Source organism: Misgurnus anguillicaudatus, chromosome 23, assembly GCF_027580225.2.
Source record: "Misgurnus anguillicaudatus chromosome 23, ASM2758022v2, whole genome shotgun sequence".
In the NCBI taxonomy this organism is placed as follows: Eukaryota; Metazoa; Chordata; class Actinopteri; order Cypriniformes; family Cobitidae; genus Misgurnus; species Misgurnus anguillicaudatus.
This window is the reverse complement of record NC_073359.2, coordinates 24,307,087-24,325,944: the sequence shown is the minus strand read 5'-3', so window position 1 is coordinate 24,325,944 and position 18,858 is coordinate 24,307,087. Positions and strand designations below refer to the sequence as shown.

The window sequence follows — 18,858 nt, the reverse complement described above, 5'->3', positions numbered from 1 at the left end:
GAGATGTTATAACTAAAGGTGAGTTGTTGAAAAAGTCAACTTCATTTTATAAGTTGTATCAACTCATCTCTTGTCAAGATAAATAATAGTAAGCTGACATGACTTGTAAATCTCAGCTGATTCAACAAAAAATTTAAGGCAGCAAAAAAATTTTTTTACAGTGTACTACTGAGTAATTTTACATAAATAATGTACATTTAGCTATGTGGTTTATGTAAAGTTAAGCAGATATTTAACAAAGTGAACAAATGGAGAAAATAGGTTCCCAAGGTCAACCGGAAATCAGGTCATTTTAAAGTTTTGATTTCCGGGATTAAAAAAGTCACAAAATTTATAAACAAAACTTAAATAGTGAATAAACATCATTTTATAGTTTTACAGGCTTATACAACATAGAAAATGTGTCTTTGCGGGTGAAGTCGAGTCAATCACAAAGAACTGGAAAACAACGTCAGTGCTGTTACATTCAGGTCCAGTCGGGTTAAAAAATTGCCACTGGCTTGGGTCGGGTCTTTCTTTTAAAAAACAAAAAATGTATGCACGTCAGGTTCGATAAAAAGTGATTCAGGTCATTTCGGGTCGTGTACATTTCTTTGAACCCCGAGAAGACCTCTACTACTGAGGTACTATAATATGAAGTACTAAAAGTACAAAGGTTTACTTTTTGTAAGGGTTTTTTTTGGGTCATAATGCTTTTATTGTTTTTCAACAAAATACTATGACATTCTTAAGATGAAACAAACAACTGAGTGATAAAAAATTAGTAAAAAATGTACACAAACCAAACTACACATAATTTAAACTGAAAAAAAACTACACATGTTAATTAAAAAAATGCTGGGTTATTATTATTTTTTTATGTGTAGCCTATGTGCTGGTTGATGTGCTTGAGTCAGTTATGATGCATGATTTCTATCATGAAATATTGGAGCGTATTATACAGTATATACTGTTTGCTCTATACTGTATATAATAAATAACATTTTACAAATTGCTGTAAAAAATGAAATAACCATTTTGTTTTTAAGTAAAACTAAGCCAGCATACTAGTCAAAATAAAATCATGCAACTCACCTTGCTGGGTTAGTTTAACCCAAACAAGTGTTTAGGTCATTCTGGACCCATCATACATGTTATGAACAGATAAAAGTTTGTAATAATAATAAAGGGTAAAACGTTCAACGTATCTCCAACCAAAAAGATCACATTTTCTCTCTTGGTTCAACTTAAGGGTTAAGGGCGAACTGGTCTTGTTCGATGGGTTTTTCCACCCATGCACCCAGTCCTGCTTTGTAGAAAGCTTTAAAGAGAGTTTGTTTGGCCGTGTGGTAGTCCGAGGCCGCTTGCTTTGCATCGTGATACGTGCTGGGCTGAAATCCTGGGATCCTTAGAGTCTTGTTAAGCTGAGATAGAGTAAAGGGATTATACTAATGATGGTACAACAGCCAAGTGTTTTTACAAATCTATATTTAGGGCAGTATGTATTTACCTTGGCATGCAGAGAGATCCAGCGGCTGTACAGGGTGTGTTTACAGAGATGTGAGGGGCGTCCCAGGTCATCTTTCCCTGTGGTGGCGTTAATGATCTCCAATCCCTGATCACCAACTGTCCAATTGGCACTGAAGTTCGGAGCTTTACCAGGCTGCCGTGCTTCTGTGTTACTGATGCCTGAAGAAGACAAGAGACAAGAGTTTCAGTTCTGTCTGTTTATCTATCCTATCATCCATTCATTTATCTGCCTGTCCTTCTATCAATCATCTATCCATATATCCATCTGTCTATCTATCCATCCATCCATCAATCCATCAACCCAAAAACAACCACCCACCCACCCGTCCTTCCGTCCGTCCATCCATCCATCCATCCATCCATCCATCCATCCATCCATCCATCCATCCATCTATCCATCTATCCATCTATCTATCTATCTATCTATCTATCTATCTATCTATCTATCTATCTATCTATCTATCTATCCATCCATCTAGCTGCCCATATATCTGTCCATCGATCTATCCGTCCATCTACCTTGCTATCCATCTACCTGCCCATCTATCCATATATCTGTCTGTCTGTCTGCCTACCTATCTGTTCATATGTTTGAGTCTATCTCTCCATCACTCTATCCATGTATCTGTCTACCTATGGGTCCATCCTTCTATCTATAGTCTATATATCAGTCTTTCTATCCATCCATCCACCTATCTGTCTGTCCTTCTATTTGTCTGTCTGTTTATCTATCCATATGTTCATCTATCTATCCATCCGTCCGTCCAACCATCCATCCATCTATCTTTCCCTCTATTTATAGTCTATCTATTATCCATCTATTCGTCCATCTACCTGCCCATCTATCGGTCCATCCATCTATCTATCTATCTGTCCATCCATCTATCTATCTATCTATCTGTCCATCCACCTATGTATCTATCTGTCTGTCTGTCCGTCCGTTTATCCCTCTATTTATAGTCTATGTATCTATCCGTCCCTCCATCCATCCCTCCATCCATCCATCCATCCATCCCTCTATTTATAGTCTATCTATCATCCATCTATCTGTCCATCCACCTATCAGTCCATCTACCTGCCCATCTATCTGTCCATCCATATATTCATATATCTGTCTGTCTGTCTGTCTGCCTGCCTGCCTATCTATTCATATGTTCGTCTATCTATCTATCTATCTATCTATCTATCTATCTATCTATCTATCTATCTATCTATCTATCTATCTATCTATCTATCTATCTATCTATCTATCTATCTATCTATCTATCTATCTATCTATCTATCTATCTATCCATGTATCTGTCTACCTATCTATCTGTCTACCTATCTGTCTGTCTGTCTGTCTGTCTGTCTATGTATCTGTCTACCTATGGGTCCATCCTTCTATCTATCCCTCTATCTATAGTCTATATATCAGTCTTTCTATCCATACATCCACCCACCTATCTATCTGTCTGTTTATCTATTCATATGTTCATCTACCTATCTATCTATCTATCTATCTATCTATCTATCTATCTATCTATCTATCTATCTATCTATCTATCTATCTATCTATCTATCTATCTATCTATCCATGTATCTGTCTACCTATCTATCTGTCTACCTATCTATCTATCCGTCTTTCTGTCTGTCTGTCCATCAGTCCGTCTATCTATCCATATTTCTGTCTACCTTTCGGTCCATTCTTCTATCTATCTTTCCCTTTATCTATAGTCTATATATCAGTCTATCATCCATCTATCTACCTGCCCATCTATTCATCTATCTGTCTGTCTGTCTGCTTTCCTGCCTATCTATCCATAAATATCCATCCTTTTATCAATCCCTCTATCTATAGTCTTTCTATCCTCCATCTATCTATCTATCTGTCTGTCTGTTTGTTTATCTTTCTATCCATATGTTTGCCCATCTATCAATCAATCAATCTATATATCTATCTGTCTGTCTGTTTGTTCATCTGTCCATATTTCTGTCTACCTATTGGCCTATTCTTCTATCCATCTTTCCCTCTATCTATAGTCTATATATCAGTCTATCTATCCATCCATCCATCTACCTGCCCATCTATCTGTATGTCTGTCTGTCTGCCTGCCTGCCTATCTATCCATATGTTTGTCTATCTCTCTATCTATATGTCTGTATATCTATCATCCATCCATCTATCTATCCATTCATTTATCTATCCATCTACCTGTCTATCTGTCTTTTCATCCATCTAGCCATCTGTCTAACTATCTATTCGTCCATCTATTTGTCTGTCTGCTTATCTATATATATATATATACATCCATCCATCCATCCATCTCTCTACTTGTACACCTATATATATGAAACACTCATAATAACAGTATCCATCTAATATCCATCTAAATATCTGTCCATTTATCCATAGGTCTATCCCTACACTATTACTGTCCATCCATATATGTATATATAATTGTTTACCACTGAGCAGGGGTCTGTTAATGTTGAAAGGCTGGGGCAGGTCATCTATGTCAGTGATACGCTGGTACATGGCTCTGGACAGGTGGTCAGCATGGTACAGGCTTCCCAGGATTAAACTAGAGAAGTAGATGGGTTCGGTGAAATAGCTCAAAAGAGACCCCTGCACTCCAATCACGTTCCATCTGGAGGAAGAGAACATAATGACAAAAATCAAAAGATACGTTATTAAAAAAAGGTTTAAGTACCTTAACATTGCATTTGAATCAGTGACATCGGTGAACCGTCAGGTTGTTTCTTATTAAGTGTTACAGAACAGGATGTGGCTGTACAGCGTGACACCAATGTCACGATAAAGGAACAATGTCAATGTCAAGCCGGGTTTTCAGCGCGCCATTGAAGCGATCAGAAAAATAACACCTGGGTCTATAATCTCAATCACCGTGATTTCGTCCTTCATGGTGAGGTAATGCTCAGCGTTCCCTAAAAGCCTCGGCACGCAGCTGGATCGTAACGACGGCATTTAACTGGAGTGGCTTTCCGAGCATCCAATGCGACGCGTGTGCATATTCTGGGTTTGTGTGTTTGTGGAGTTAAGGCTTCCCTCAGCAGGACGCCTGTTTATGGAGGCCATAATCAGAGCCCCAATCAGAGCCCCAATGCCCCTGCTCCAGGGTGCCGCCCGCTCCGGAGAGAGCTGAAGTGATTGGGGTTTCAGAGGCAAAACCACAGCCAATCAACTGCTTTCTGAGTGCCTGAGGGGGACAGAATGCTAATGAGGGGAAATGGTTAAAGGGGTTTGGGGGGGTAAAAAATTTGACATTAAACGAAACCTATGAATGATTAAATGTAGGTATCTCCGCAAAAGAATGCCACCTGATGCCAGCGGATGCTTTCCTAATCATCGCTGGAGGCGTTGATCACATTTAGATTAAAACTGTGGACTAAAGTCCAAGAGAAACCCATTCCACCTCCTCCACTGTGGATGACATCATCACAGTACGGTGGTGACATCATACCTGGCGATCTTGTCGCTGCACGACATGGTTAGCAATCTCTCTCCCTGCAAGACTCCATCCCAGGTCTGAATAGTGTTGCTTGTGCGTACCGGTATCGTTCCCTCTCCGGACTCGATTTTGGTTCGCAGCTGTCCGCGTGCCTTGCGGTTTGGATGCCGGTCACCTTGGTCTAAAAAATAAAAGCTAGAGGTTTGCTACAACATGAAAAAATCAAACACAAATCTATCCATCTCGTAAATGTTTCATACCTTCAGCACCAGCCTCGTGGGGTGAGAAGATCCGGGCGTCTCCGCAGGGTGACGTGCTGATATACAGATGAAACTGAATGTTGTCTTTTAGCCGGTAGCCGTGTTCGCTGCACCATCTGAATATGGATTTCTCATGATCCTCGGGTCTGTCACTACCAAGAACACAGATGTTTTAGCTCTTACAAATGATATTTATAATTGAAAAGAAGTCCACGGCCTGTCACCAATCTCATCAAATGCATCATTCATGGTAAATAAAGGCCGTGACCGATCAAATACGCACACAGAGCCGTGTCTGATCAATTCATTATCTGTATCTGATAATATATCCAAAAATAGCTTTTCATATCCACAGGCTGGTAAATGATTTGTCACATTTCAAGCTAAAACGTAATTAGACCCAGCAACCAAACAATACAACACAACACAGTTTTGCATAATTGTGGGATTGAAGTCAGAGAAGAAACCAAAACATAAACTACTCTTAAAAGTTGATAAACATTTATAAGATAAAGTTGATAAACATTTAACAGCTAAAAGTGAATAAACATTTATAAGGTAAAAGTTGATAAAAAAAATTGTGAATAAAAGTTGATAAACGTTTTTGCTAGTAATAGTTGATAAACATTTTTGTCAGTAAAAATGATAAATATTTTTGCCAGTAAAAGTTGATAAACATTTTTGCCAGTAAAAGTTGATAAATATTTTTGCAAATAAAAGTTAATAAACATTTTTGTGATTTAAACATTATTGCCAGTAAAATTGGATAAACATTTTTGCCAATAAAATTTGTAAAACATTTTTGCCAGTAAAATTGGATAAACATTTTTGCCAGTAAAAGTTGATACACATTTTTTGCCAGTAAAAGTTGATAAATATTTTTGCCAGTAAAAATGTATAAATATTTTTGCAAATAAAAGTTAATAAACATTTTTGCGATTTAAACATTATTGCCATTAAAATTGGATAAACATTTTTGCCAGTAAAAGTGGATAAACATTTTTGCCAGTAAAATTGGGTAAACATTTTTGACAGTAAAAGTTGATAAACATTTTTGCCAGTAAAAGTTGATGAACATTTTTGCCAGTAAAAGTTGATAAAAAAATTGCGAAAAAAGTTAATAAACATTTTTGCAAGTAAAAGATGATAAACGTTTTTGCGAGTAAAAATTAATAAACATTTTTAAGAGTAAAAGTTGATAAATATTTTTCCAAATAAAAGTTATACAAATTTTTGCAAGTAAAAGTTGATAAACATTTTTGCGAGTAAAAATTAATAAACATTTTTAAGAGTAAAAGTTGATAAACATTTTTGAGACCAAAAGTGGATCAATATTTTTTGAGAGTAAAAGTTATAAACATTTTTGCAAATAAAAGTTAATATACATTTTTGTGATATAAAAATTTTTGCCAGTGAAATTGGAGAATCATTTTGTTATTAAAAGTGGAAAAATATTTTTGCCAGTAAAAGTTGATAAAAAATTTGCCAGTAAAAATTGCTAAATATTTTTGCAAGTAAAAGTTACAAACATTTTTGCAAGTAAAGGTTGATAAACATTTTTGAGAGTAAAAATTAATAAACATTTTTAAGAGTAAAAGTTGATAAACATTTTTGAGAGTAAAAGTTGATAAACATTTTTGAGATTTAAAAATTATTGCAAGTAAAAGTTATAAACATTTTTGCAAGTAAAGGTTGATAAACATTTTTGAGAGTAAAAATTAATAAACATTTTTAAGAGTAAAAGTTGATAAACATTTTTGAGAGTAAAAGTTGATAAACATTTTTGAGATTAAAAGTGGATAAATATTTTTTGCCAGTAAAAGTTGATAAAAAAATTTGCCAGTAAAAATTGATAAATATTTTTGCAAGTAAAAGTTATAAACATTTTTGCAAGTAAAGGTTGATAAACATTTTTGAGAGTAAAAATTAATAAACATTTTTAAGAGTAAAAGTTGATAAACATTTTTGAGAGGAAAATTTGATAAACATTTTTTAGAGTAAAAGTGGATAAATATTTTTTGAGAGTAAAAGTTGATAAATATTTTTACAAGTTAAAGTTATAAACATTTTTGCAAATAAAAGGTAATATACATTTCTGTGATTTAAACATTTTTGCCAGTAAAATTGGATAAACATTTTTGTTAGTAAAAGTGGAAAAATATTTTTGCAAATAAAAGTTCTAAACATTTTTGCAAAAAAGATGAAAATTTTTGTGAGTATAAGTTGATAAACATTTTAACAGTAAAATTTGATTTATAATATGATAAAATTGCGAAATAAAGTTCATAAACATTCAGCAGGCACACACATTTAAAATTTTTTATTCTCCTGATAAATGGATGAAAATCATTGATGACTCATCATGCACCGTACAGATTTCTGTCCAATCAAATGCTTCAAAAATTAGCTGTAAACCTTAAGAGGAACCTGTCCTGTGATTAATTTCAATACCGCATTTAAATGGACCCTTAGAGAGAAATTCCATGTGTCTCACTGAGAAAATACTCCAGTTGACTATAAAGGTATCTGATGAGGGATCGTCGAGCGATGATTTCAGCGTGGCAGTCGTTCAGGGCCAGGCCTCTATCGCTCATGTACTCTCCATTTATACATTTGGTTCCCGTGGAAACGCAGATCACCTGAGCATCCTTCACATCCGTGCCTACAAATAACCAGGTGAGGTTTAATACCAGAACTCTTAAAAGAACAGAATTACTTAAGATTGTTACTTTGCGCCATGCTTACCTGTTGTCATGACGACACCCGCCAGGACTTTTCGCCGTGCGTGTGGGGAGGTGAAGTTGTCCGTTAGCTCGCGGAACTTTTCCACGACTAATCGAGAGACGGCGTCCGCAAGCACCTTAAAAAACAAACAGCTTTTTATGCCAACAATTCAACTAAATTAAAAATTAAGAGACTGTATATTTGTAAAATTAAGGTGTGCCAACTGTATCTCATCAATCAAAAAATCCCTTAGGATACAAAATGCTTGACTGACAGACATTATACAGAGCGATCTCATTGGACAGAAAGCTAAAAGCATTGTGATTTCCTGTTTGAGAACGGCTCATGTATCAGATTTTAATTAAGATTGTGTTTATTCTCATCTGTTGTTATCAAGGGCGAATGGGAGGGATTATGAACGGGATTGACTTGTGTGTAAATAATGCTTAAAGGTTTAATGCTTGACTTCCTTTCAAAGCCCAACGAAACATTCGTGTCTAGATTCTGAATTCATTAAAACTGTTCAATGAAGACTGGCAGGGGCTTCATAAGGACAAATGATAGTTAAGCAAAGCCACTGAAGCATAGAGTTTAATCGCATTAAGTGTTTATTTAATATCAAGCCTGATAAATTTAAAACAAAGGGCAAACGTATAGACATAGCTAAAGATTAAACTGTATATCCACAGAAATATATTCAAATGACAGAAATGCATTGCAATAACTGACGTAAAGTGTGATTTTAGCATATTGCGGCAATAAATAAGGCAACACGCTGTGCTTGAATTTAATGTAAATGTGGTCTTTAAAAGAAGGAAGTAAATTTGGTTGAAGAATATGGTTGACAATGGCAGAACAACAACATAACTCAGATCTGGAGTGACACCTGAATTAAGCTGCAGTGTGAACGCATTTGTTCACAGCAGTAGTAAAATAGATTTTTATCAGTATTTGGATTCCCTCCGAATCAAACGCATGACTTCTGTGTTGCTATCGCACATTTCTCACCTGAGGCAAGTGTAGCTGCAGTCCATCTCTTGGGATCGGCTGCCGAGATGGCGTTTGGTCTAGTTGCATGTTGAACAGTCCCGATAGCGCCGCCTGGGCCGCCCTCGCCTTCGCCAGCTTCTTATTCCTCCCAGAACCTTGGAAAATCTGCGTATCCACGGTAACGGACATCACAAAGTTCTTAGCGTGGCTCTCGCCGCTCTCCGCCACGAATTCGTACTTCAGTCCCGGGCGAAGCTCGTTTAAGATCATTACTGCGTTTTTGCCGCTGCCTGTAGGGGGTGCTGTTAGAGCCAAAGGTGGTGTGAGGGGTTGACGTGCCATTTTGTTGTTGTTAGGAGTCACGGGCAGAGGGTATTTGTTTATGGAGTGGAGAGCGCCATTGCTGCTCAGACTCAAGTAAAACGGGTCGTCCGTCGGTCCCGGAGTCTCGAATCCGTTAAACAGCATGTCTGGAAAATCCGCCTGGTCGGATGTAAAGTCCGCATTGACCGTCAGGGTGCGACCCATCGCGAGGTGAGCTTCAGACGCATTAGGAAACTGAACAAAAGAGCGTAGCGCTTTTTCGGCAGCATTCAATTTGGCTTTCTTCTTGGTCGGACCCGAGCCCTCGAACAACTGTCCGTTAACTTCGATCATCATAATGAACACGGGCGCGTGCACGGGCCCTGTCTGAGACGTGAGCTTGTACTGTAGGCCCGGTTTGATTTCATTAAGTTGCATGAGAGCATTTTTGGGCAAGACAGGCCCTTGGGTTTTCTTGCGTTTCTTGGACCTGAACTTGGAGTGGCCGTGACCTCTGTTGCCCTCCTCCAGAGGACGTTTTCTGCTTATTCCTCGTGCGCTTCTATTGGCTAAGTGATGCCCCTCACCCAGCCCCTCCTTCGAGGAGAGGTTATCCAGGTTGCGGTTTTCTTTAACGTCCATTCGACACGAACCTGCGATGCCCAGAGAGAATAACTTACAACGCCTTCGGTGCAGGACCTTGTAAATGTAAAATTTAGAGATTCTTTTATCTTTCTTTGTAACTGGATTGAAATGATGTTTCCAATTAAAGACATTCAATTAAAATTGTTATTTTTAATAAAGACAAAATATTTTTTACATTAGGTTAAATATTAAAAATGTTAAATTAAATTAAATTAAATTAAATTAAATTAAATTAAATTAAATTAAATTAAATTAAATTAAATTAAATTAAATTAAATTAAATTAAATTAAATTAAATTAAATTAAATTAAATTAAATTAAATTAAATTAAATTTAGTGTGATGGGAAAACGATTAATTGCGACCAATCGCATACTAAATAAAAGTTTTTGCATAATATTTGTGTGTGTGCCGTGTGTAACTATTATGTATATATAAATACACACATTTATGTATGTACTTAGGAAACATTTACATTTGTATATATAATTAATTAACATTACTAATATTTTTATATATCCTGTATTATATAGACGGTTTCATCGGACGCACGTGATACACATCTGGATGCGAACCTTACTTCCGTTTTCGTTTTTTTTAATGGTCTGACTAGATGGTAAACGGATCTCTTGAACAAATGCCTCGTCGAAAATAACAAATGTTTAGGTTTCCTATGTAATCTATGTGTTGTTTTTTGCTTGTTATATAAATAAACCACGTTTAAACAACTTTGTTGTTATTTATTCTTAGCGGAGTTTACAGCCGCTTGTTTATGTTGTTACTGCTGAAACGGTCTATATCAATTAATCTTTTTATATAAAAATATGTAAATAAAGTTTTTTTGAAATGTATACATGTATGTGTGTGAGTTTAAATATATATAATAATTACACACAGTTCACACACATATATTATGCAAAAACTCACTTTTATTTTTTATGCAATTAATCGCTATTAATCGTTTGCCCACCACTAACTTTTTCATTTAATAATTCCAATTTTTTATTTTAGAAATACATTTTGTAACATATTACTCAATAGCTTTGATTGACTTATTTCACTAAAGCAAACTACCAAAAAACAAAGAAACATCATGACAACCAGTTGGCAAAGGCAAAGGAAACTAGCGTAAATTTTCATTTATAACATCCTGCAGTGAAAGATTGATAAGTTATTCCATTTGGTGCTCAGAAAAAATAGATCTAGGGCCTCATTTATAAAGCGTGCGTACGCACAGATTTGATCATAAAGTGTGCGTACGCAAAAATCCACGGCAAAGTTCATATTTATAAAAACGTCTTTGACGTGGAAAAGTGCTTAGTGCCACGTCAGGGTCCGATCAGACATATGCACTTTTGATCGTTAGATTGCAGCAGATTTTTGGAAATGTAAGTCCTTTTTGCTGATGGTAAAGAATTTAAACAATGACATGTGCTTTTTTTATATGTTAATGACATTAATTTGGCATCGTTTAAATGCTGAGATTTATTACTATTCAGCTGTGCACAATTTCACGAGTTTTCTGTGCGCACGTTGGTTTTATGAATCACACTTACGCACTTTTGAGAAATGAACAAATTTAGACACATTTCTACGCAGCATTTTATAAATGAGGCCCCTGGATTGCTTGGAAGATAAGGGTTCGTTATCTTCAGGTGCGAGTCTATCTCATTATCTTGAAGAACCTGTTTGCACTAGTTTAATGCACAAAAACTTTAATAAAGAAAATCTAAAAGCGGTCCTAAAAAAGAACAGGTTCAGATCACACAAAACATCAAATAGTGTTTGTAGTGTTTGTGTAGAGAGTGTGAGTTTATAATCCTTACCAGGCTGAACCATCATATTGCAATTTCTTAAGCGTCTTATTCATTGCACTGCCTGTCTAAAAGTTTCCTCCTGGGAAAGTGTTAACTTTCTATTACTGACCCTTACAAACTCACTGACAGAGTGAGAAACAGGCAGAAAAAGCAACAATTAAAGGACTCCAATGATATCTATCTTTTTTCAATGCATGCACTTTTAATCTTTGGACAGCGCTTCGTGAATGTGTAAGCATTTAGTCTAGCCCCATTCATTCCTATGGCTCCAAACAAAAGTTTTATTTTGTGCCACCATACTTACTCGTGTAACTACTCATGTAACAGTCTTTAAATAGGGAAAACATGGAAGTGTTTGGTGGCTTTGAAATTCATCCCTGTTTGGATCCTAAGGAACGAATGGGGCTACGCTAAATGCTAACACGTTCATGACACGCTGTACAAAGATTAAGTGCACGCATTGAAAAAGATAGGTATGTATTAATTTGTCTAAGTTGAGGTAAAAACATAGTAAAATATTGAAAAATGGTGGTGTTGTCCTTTAATCATATATTTTAATTCGTGCTCCTTTATCAACAAAGTGTGATGGGACCTAGAGATGAAAATCAAATGTGGAGAAACACAGATGACAAATGCAAGACTCACTCATGTCTACATCTGCTCCCAGACTGAAAAACTTCTGCCCTCTGGGTCGCCCACCAACTCCTACCACAGCGAGCGAGCAAGAGAGAGAGAGAGAGAGAAACATAAAGATTTAAAATTCATCTCCGATCATCGCTGATCATGATTGTGCTTACTGAAGTCATCTGTTCCCACTTACGCCCTCCGCCAGCTCTGTTAATGAGGATAATTAAGCAGATTTAATGATGGGGGGAAAACTGATGTGCAGGTGCAATTATTGCCCAATTAAACGCTAACATTCCTTTAATGATCCAGAGGAAGAGAGGAGCGATACGACAAACATTCATCTTATTTCGGCATTCCGACTTCTGCTGATGTGTGAACAGAAACAAGTTCTAAAGAATTAGATGCCTGCTGGGGAGGAACGGCTTTGTGTTTTATTTGGATATAATAGAGATCAATGGAGTTTAGCGAATAAGTCATTAAAGAAGCATTTAACGTCGATTCTTCCCTTCCCTTAATATTATTATAGTAACCTTACCTTTGAGATCCTAATATGAACTTATTAGGTACAAAAAATTACTTTTTAAAAGGGTACCGCCCCCATGACAGCATTTGTAGCATCAAAGGTTAATTTTCAAGTCTATCACGCCCCTAAATCCAAACATTTCCATTAACATTGACCAGGACAAAATAAAAAGATGCTTGAAATCCAAAGGCATGGACATATTGACGGCTAAGCTCGAACGTGGTCTGTGTAGAAAAGACATGGCTGTCAAAACGAGACTTTGAAGGGCTGAGTGAAGTGGATACTGTTGATAAGAGAGGCTCGATAAATCACGAAAGCTATTAGAGCGAATGACACACAGTCACACACTTCAATGCGAGCTTCTTTGCGTGATATACTGACAGCTTGAATTCATTTCCCGTCATTAGAAGTTCTCGATCGTTTCAAAACATCCCATTCGAGAATTTCTCAGGTGAACTTAAAATCGTCTGAGATAAGTGCACCTGCTCGTTGACGCCGGCGATCAGCAATTGATGTTTACTGTGCAAAAGGAGGATTATCTGCGTGAAAAGGAAAAAGTGTGGCATAATTGAATGCGTTTCTCACTAGCCGGCTGTGCCGATGAACGTCCAACGTCACTCAACGCTGAGCAACAGCTTTTATAAAGTGAACATGCATGCAGACGGACGGATAGACGAATGGATGTCTTTCATATGTGGCCTGTGTGTGACAATAATGGACGGGTGAAGAGAAACAAATTAGTCAAGAAGAATAGCCTAAAGTAGGTTTTTTTTTAAATTAGGGTCAAGGGACCCAGAAGGTTCCGAAGGGTCTCCAGAAATGTTCAATTTGCTGTCTTTGTAACATTATATATTAGTTACTGATTACCTAACATGGTTTAAATGTTTCTTCATAAAAAAATTGGATATATTTTAGGAAAGGGGTCCAATGAATCCATATAACTCCATATAACTCAATGTACAAGCCAGAAATCAAGCTTTGGCCTACTAAAGGGTTAATAGTGCCACATGGTGATCAACAGTAAAAATGACAAATTTTACCTCTAACTGTGTGTTCACACCAGCCACGTTTGAGGCGTCAAATTCACGTCTAGTTTGACGCTTGAACATTTTGAGTTTACTTGCTTCATTCTCGCGTGAAATTCTAGTTATCGAGACATTCACGTGGAAATTCACGTCATGGGAGGTGCTTCTGCGACTCCGCTCCCTTTCTGTAATCACGTCACTACTAAAGCAAGCTCCTGATTGGTTAACGCGGCACATTTTCCCGCCAAAGTAAAATTTTTTCAACTTGCGCGTTTCCCGCAACAGCGCTCAATTCGCATCATCCGCCAAACTAGACGCGCGAATAAGGCGGAATCGCGTCTACCGCACCATGCTAAACGCCTCATTGGCGTCGCGAGACCTCTAGACGCGCGTCAACGCGTCTTTACATTGACTTAACATTGAAATCACTCGCGCTTGACGCCTCTACCACGGCTGGTCTGGACGCAGCATTAGCAAAAGGAAAAACCGCCAATCAAGAATGCATAATAATATGGTGTCATGGCTTTGCAATCAAAAAATGTCGTTATAATGGAAGTCAATGGGGGCAAAAAAGCCACAAACATCTGATTAGGGAAAAAAAATAAAAATTGATGCTGCACAAAATCTAAAAATGCATCAAAGTGAATGACTTTACCAATCTTTGACAAGCCCAAGACTGTGAAATAGGTTAAAAAAATCCAGTCCACAATGACTTTTTATCAGTCCCTCCACAAACACGCGATTATGCTATTGCATGATTTAGCGCATAATCAGCCAAAGTTCGCATATTTATGCACTTTCACAGATTTTCGTGTGCAAAATATGCGGGGCTTGCATGCTTTCATAATCCCCACATTTTTGTAGCAAAAATCACATATATCTTAGCAGAAAGTTGAAAATGCGCAACTAGATGCAAACTAGATGCGCGAATGAGGCAGAATCGTGTCCATAGATATGTATAAAGGCTAGATGTCTCGTCCGCGCTGCTGGCCAATTAAGTGGAACGTCCGCATTTTGGCGGCCATCTTACCACAGGGCGCTCGCTCACTTATAGCATTGAGTTTTAATGGTGCATGTACTTTTAAATGACCATAACTTGCTTAATTTTTTACCGATTTTCAAACAGTTTGGTTTGTTATAAACGTCAAAGATGAACCTATGACACTACATACTTATACTAAAATTAAAAAAAAATCATGAAACATGTTAAAGCATCCAGAATTATAGCCACGTTAATAACGTTGGTAAGAAACCAAACCGTTTAAAAATTGGTAGAAAATTGACCCAGTTATGGTCATTTAAAAGTACCTGCACCATTAAACACAAAGCTATGAGTGAGCGATCTGTCTGAGGTAAGATGGCCGCCAGGTGATGACATTAGAGACTCCGCCGTAAGACATCTAGCCTTTATACATATGTATGATCGCGTCTACCGCGCCAAGCTAAACGGCTCATTCGCGCCTTGAGACCTCTACATTGACTTAACATTGAAATCACAAGCGCTTCACGCCTCTACCACGCCTGGTCTGAACGCAGCATTAGAAAAAGGAATAACCGCCAACAATCAAGAATGCATGTTAATATGGTGTCATGGCTTTGCAATCAAAAAATGTTGTTATAATGGAAGTCAATGGGGGCAAAAACCCCACGAACATCTTATTAGGGAGAAAAAAAATAAAAACTGATGCTGCACAAAAACTAAAAATGCATCAAAGCCAATGCTTTTACCAATCTTTGACAAGCCCAAGACTGAGAAAAGGTAAAAAAATCCAGTCCACAATGACTTTTTATCAGTCCCTCCACAAAAACGCGATTATGCTATCGCATGATTTAACGCATAATCAGCCAAAGTTCGCATATTTATGCACTTTCACAGCATAAATTGCAGATTTTCGTGTGCAAAATATGCGGGGCTTGCATGATTTCATAATCCCCGCATTTTTGTAGCAAAAATCACATATATCTTAGCAGAAAGTTGAAAATGCGCAACTAGATGCAAACTAGATGCACGAATGAGGCAGAATCGCATGCATAGATATGTATAAAGGCTAGATGTCTCGCCCGCGCTGCTGGCCAATTAAGTGTAACGTCCGCATTTTGGGGGCCATCTTACCACAGGGCGCTCGCTCACTCGTAGCATTGAGTTTTAATGGCGCATGTACTTTTAAATGACCATAAATTGCTAAATTTTTTACCGATTTTCAAACGGCTTGGTTTGGTATAAACGTCAAAAAATTACCTATGACACTACATACTTATACTAAAAAAAAAAAAAAAATCATGAAACATGTTAAAGCATCCAGAATTATAGCCACATTAATAACGTTTGTAGAAACCAAACCGTTTGAAAATTGGTAGAAAATTGAGCAAGTTATGGTCATTTAAAAGTACCTGCACCATTAAACACAATGCTATGAGTGAGCGAGCTGTCTGAGGTAAGATGGCCGCCAGGTGATGACATTAGAGACTCCGCCGTAAGACATCTAGCCTTTGTACATATCTATGATCGCGTCTACTGCGCCAAGCTAAACGGCTCATTCGCGCCGTGAGACCTCTACATTGACTTAACATTGAAATCACTCCGCTTGACGCCTCTACCACGTCTGGTCTGAACGCAGCATTAGAAAAAGGAAAAACCGCCAACAATCAAGAATGCATGTTAATATGGTGTCATGGCTTTGCAATCAAAAAATGTTGTTATAATGGAAGTCAATGGGGGCAAAAAACCCACGAACATCTAATTAGGAAGAAAAATAAATAAAAACTAAAAATGCATCAAAGCCAATGTTTTTACCAATCTTTGACAAGCCCAAGACTGTGAAAAGGTAAAAAAATCCATTCCACAATCACTTTTTATCAGTCCCTCCAGAAAAACGTGATTATGCGATTGCATGATTTAACGCATAATCAGCCAAAATTTGCGTATTTATGCGGGGGTTGCATTTTTTCAAATACGCCGCACTTTCACAGAATAAATTGCAGATTTTCATGTGCAAAATATGCGGGGCTTGCATGATTTCATAATCCCCGCATTTTTGTAGCAAAAATCACATATATCTTAGCAGAAAGTTGAAAATGCGCAACTAGATGCAAACTAGATGCACGAATGAGGCAGAATCGCATGCATAGATATGTATAAAGGCTAGATGTCTCGCCCGCGCTGCTGGCCAATTAAGTGTAACGTCCGCATTTTGGGGGCCATCTTACCACAGGGCGCTCGCTCACTCGTAGCATTGAGTTTTAATGGCGCATGTACTTTTAAATGACCATAAATTGCTAAATTTTTTACCGATTTTCAAACGGCTTGGTTTGGTATAAACGTCAAAAAATTACCTATGACACTACATACTTATACTAAAAATAAAAAAAATCATGAAACATGTTAAGGCATTTAGAATTATACTCACGTTACTAACGTTCGTAAGAAACCAAACCGTTTGAAAATTGGTAGAAAATTGAGCAAGTTATGGTCATTTAAAAGTACCTGCACCATTAAACACAATGCTATGAGTGAGCGAGCTGTCTGAGGTAAGATGGCCGCCAGGTGATGACATTAGAGACTCCGCCGTAAGACATCTAGCCTTTGTACATATGTATGATCGCGTCTACCGCGCCAAGCTAAACGGCTCATTCGCGCCTTGAGACCTCTACATTGACTTAACATTGAACTCACAAGCGCTTCACGCCTCTACCACGCCTGGTCTGAACGCAGCATTAGAAAAAGGAATAACCGCCAACAATCAAGAATGCATGTTAATATGGTGTCATGGCTTTGCAATCAAAAAATGTTGTTATAATGGAAGTCAATGGGGGCAAAAAACCCACGAACATCTAATTAGGAAGAAAAATAAATAAAAACTAAAAATGCATCAAAGCCAATGTTTTTACCAATCTTTGACAAGCCCAAGACTGTGAAAAGGTAAAAAAAAATCCAGTCCACTATCACTTTTTATTAGTCCCTCCAGAAAAACGCGATTATGCAATTGCATGATTTAACGCATAATCAGCCAGAATTCGCATATTTATGTGGGGGTTGCATTTTTTCAAATACGCCGCACTTTCACAGCATAAATTGCAGATTTTCGTGTGCAAAATATGCAGGGCTTGCAGGATTTCATAATCCCCGCATTTTTCTAGCAAAAATCACATATATCTTAGCAGAAAGTTGAAAATTTTGCATTTACCTCACACAAGCGCAGCCATGTCCCCTGTTGCCAGGGGAACGTTATGAAGTGACGTGATAATGTGACATTAACATCATTGAAAAGCTGCAAAAGCTGCAAAAGTTTTTGCATGTTCCCGCATTTTTTGCAAGTTCCCGCAATTTTTACAAGTTCCCGCATTTTTTGCAAGTTCCTGCAATTTTATCCCATAAAATTGCATAAATATCGCTCACATTCCATCGCATTTTTAAAAAAACGTGTCGCAAGATCAAGGAGTTGATCAGGGGTTTTCTGGAAGGACTGGTTTATACTGAAAATCGATCATTTTGTGTGTTTTTAACAAATCAGTGACACCACTTACGAACTTGGCAATTAAAGAGTTAAAATCATGGAAGAGTTAAAAGCATTTGGTAGTTTTGATCAGTACTGAGGGTAATTAACAGATTTATGAAAAAAAATATTAATTTGATACATTTTTACAGCTGTTTAATTTGGTGGCTTTTTTTACAACCTGAAAGGGTAGTAAATTTGCCCACGGTATAGTGTTGAGTTTTTGAAAAATGTTCTCAAAATATGTCTCAATACAAGACTTGTCACCAAATACCATTCCATTTGCTGAAACACAGAGAAAGTTGTGGCCAAATTAAGACAAATAAATTGCCAAAAATGGCCTCAACAACCCATCAGGATTAAAGAAACGCAATCACTTTTATAATTAAATACAAAAAGCATTACGTTTAAACTTTTGCCTTGAACTTTTTAACTTTACTGTTCTGTGTGGTTGATGCACGCTCGCCTCTTAACAGAGCGTTTCAGATATC

The 18,858-nt window shown here is 37.2% G+C and overlaps 1 protein-coding gene across 3 annotated transcripts in view; it reads right to left on the bottom strand.

The window, feature by feature from the left end:
• Positions 1–351: 351 nt before the first annotated feature.
• adarb1a (adenosine deaminase RNA specific B1a) overlaps positions 352–18,858 on the bottom strand; it is a 35,734-nt gene continuing 17,227 nt past the window's right edge. For 2 of the 3 annotated variants that reach the window (XM_073861486.1, XM_073861485.1), the window contains 9 exons: positions 12,345–12,404; positions 8,954–9,891; positions 7,967–8,081; positions 7,717–7,883; positions 5,222–5,375; positions 4,974–5,142; positions 3,958–4,139; positions 1,490–1,668; positions 352–1,403 (listed from right to left, as the gene is read on the bottom strand). In XM_073861486.1, coding sequence (XP_073717587.1) covers positions 1,227–1,403; positions 1,490–1,668; positions 3,958–4,139; positions 4,974–5,142; positions 5,222–5,375; positions 7,717–7,883; positions 7,967–8,081; positions 8,954–9,891; positions 12,345–12,404 — 2,141 coding nt within the window. In that variant the 3' untranslated portion in view covers positions 352–1,226. Of the gene's footprint in view, positions 1,404–1,489; positions 1,669–3,957; positions 4,140–4,973; positions 5,143–5,221; positions 5,376–7,716; positions 7,884–7,966; positions 8,082–8,953; positions 9,938–12,344; positions 12,405–18,858 lie in introns of those variants that run through there. The other variant, XM_073861487.1, reaches the window with a different exon arrangement.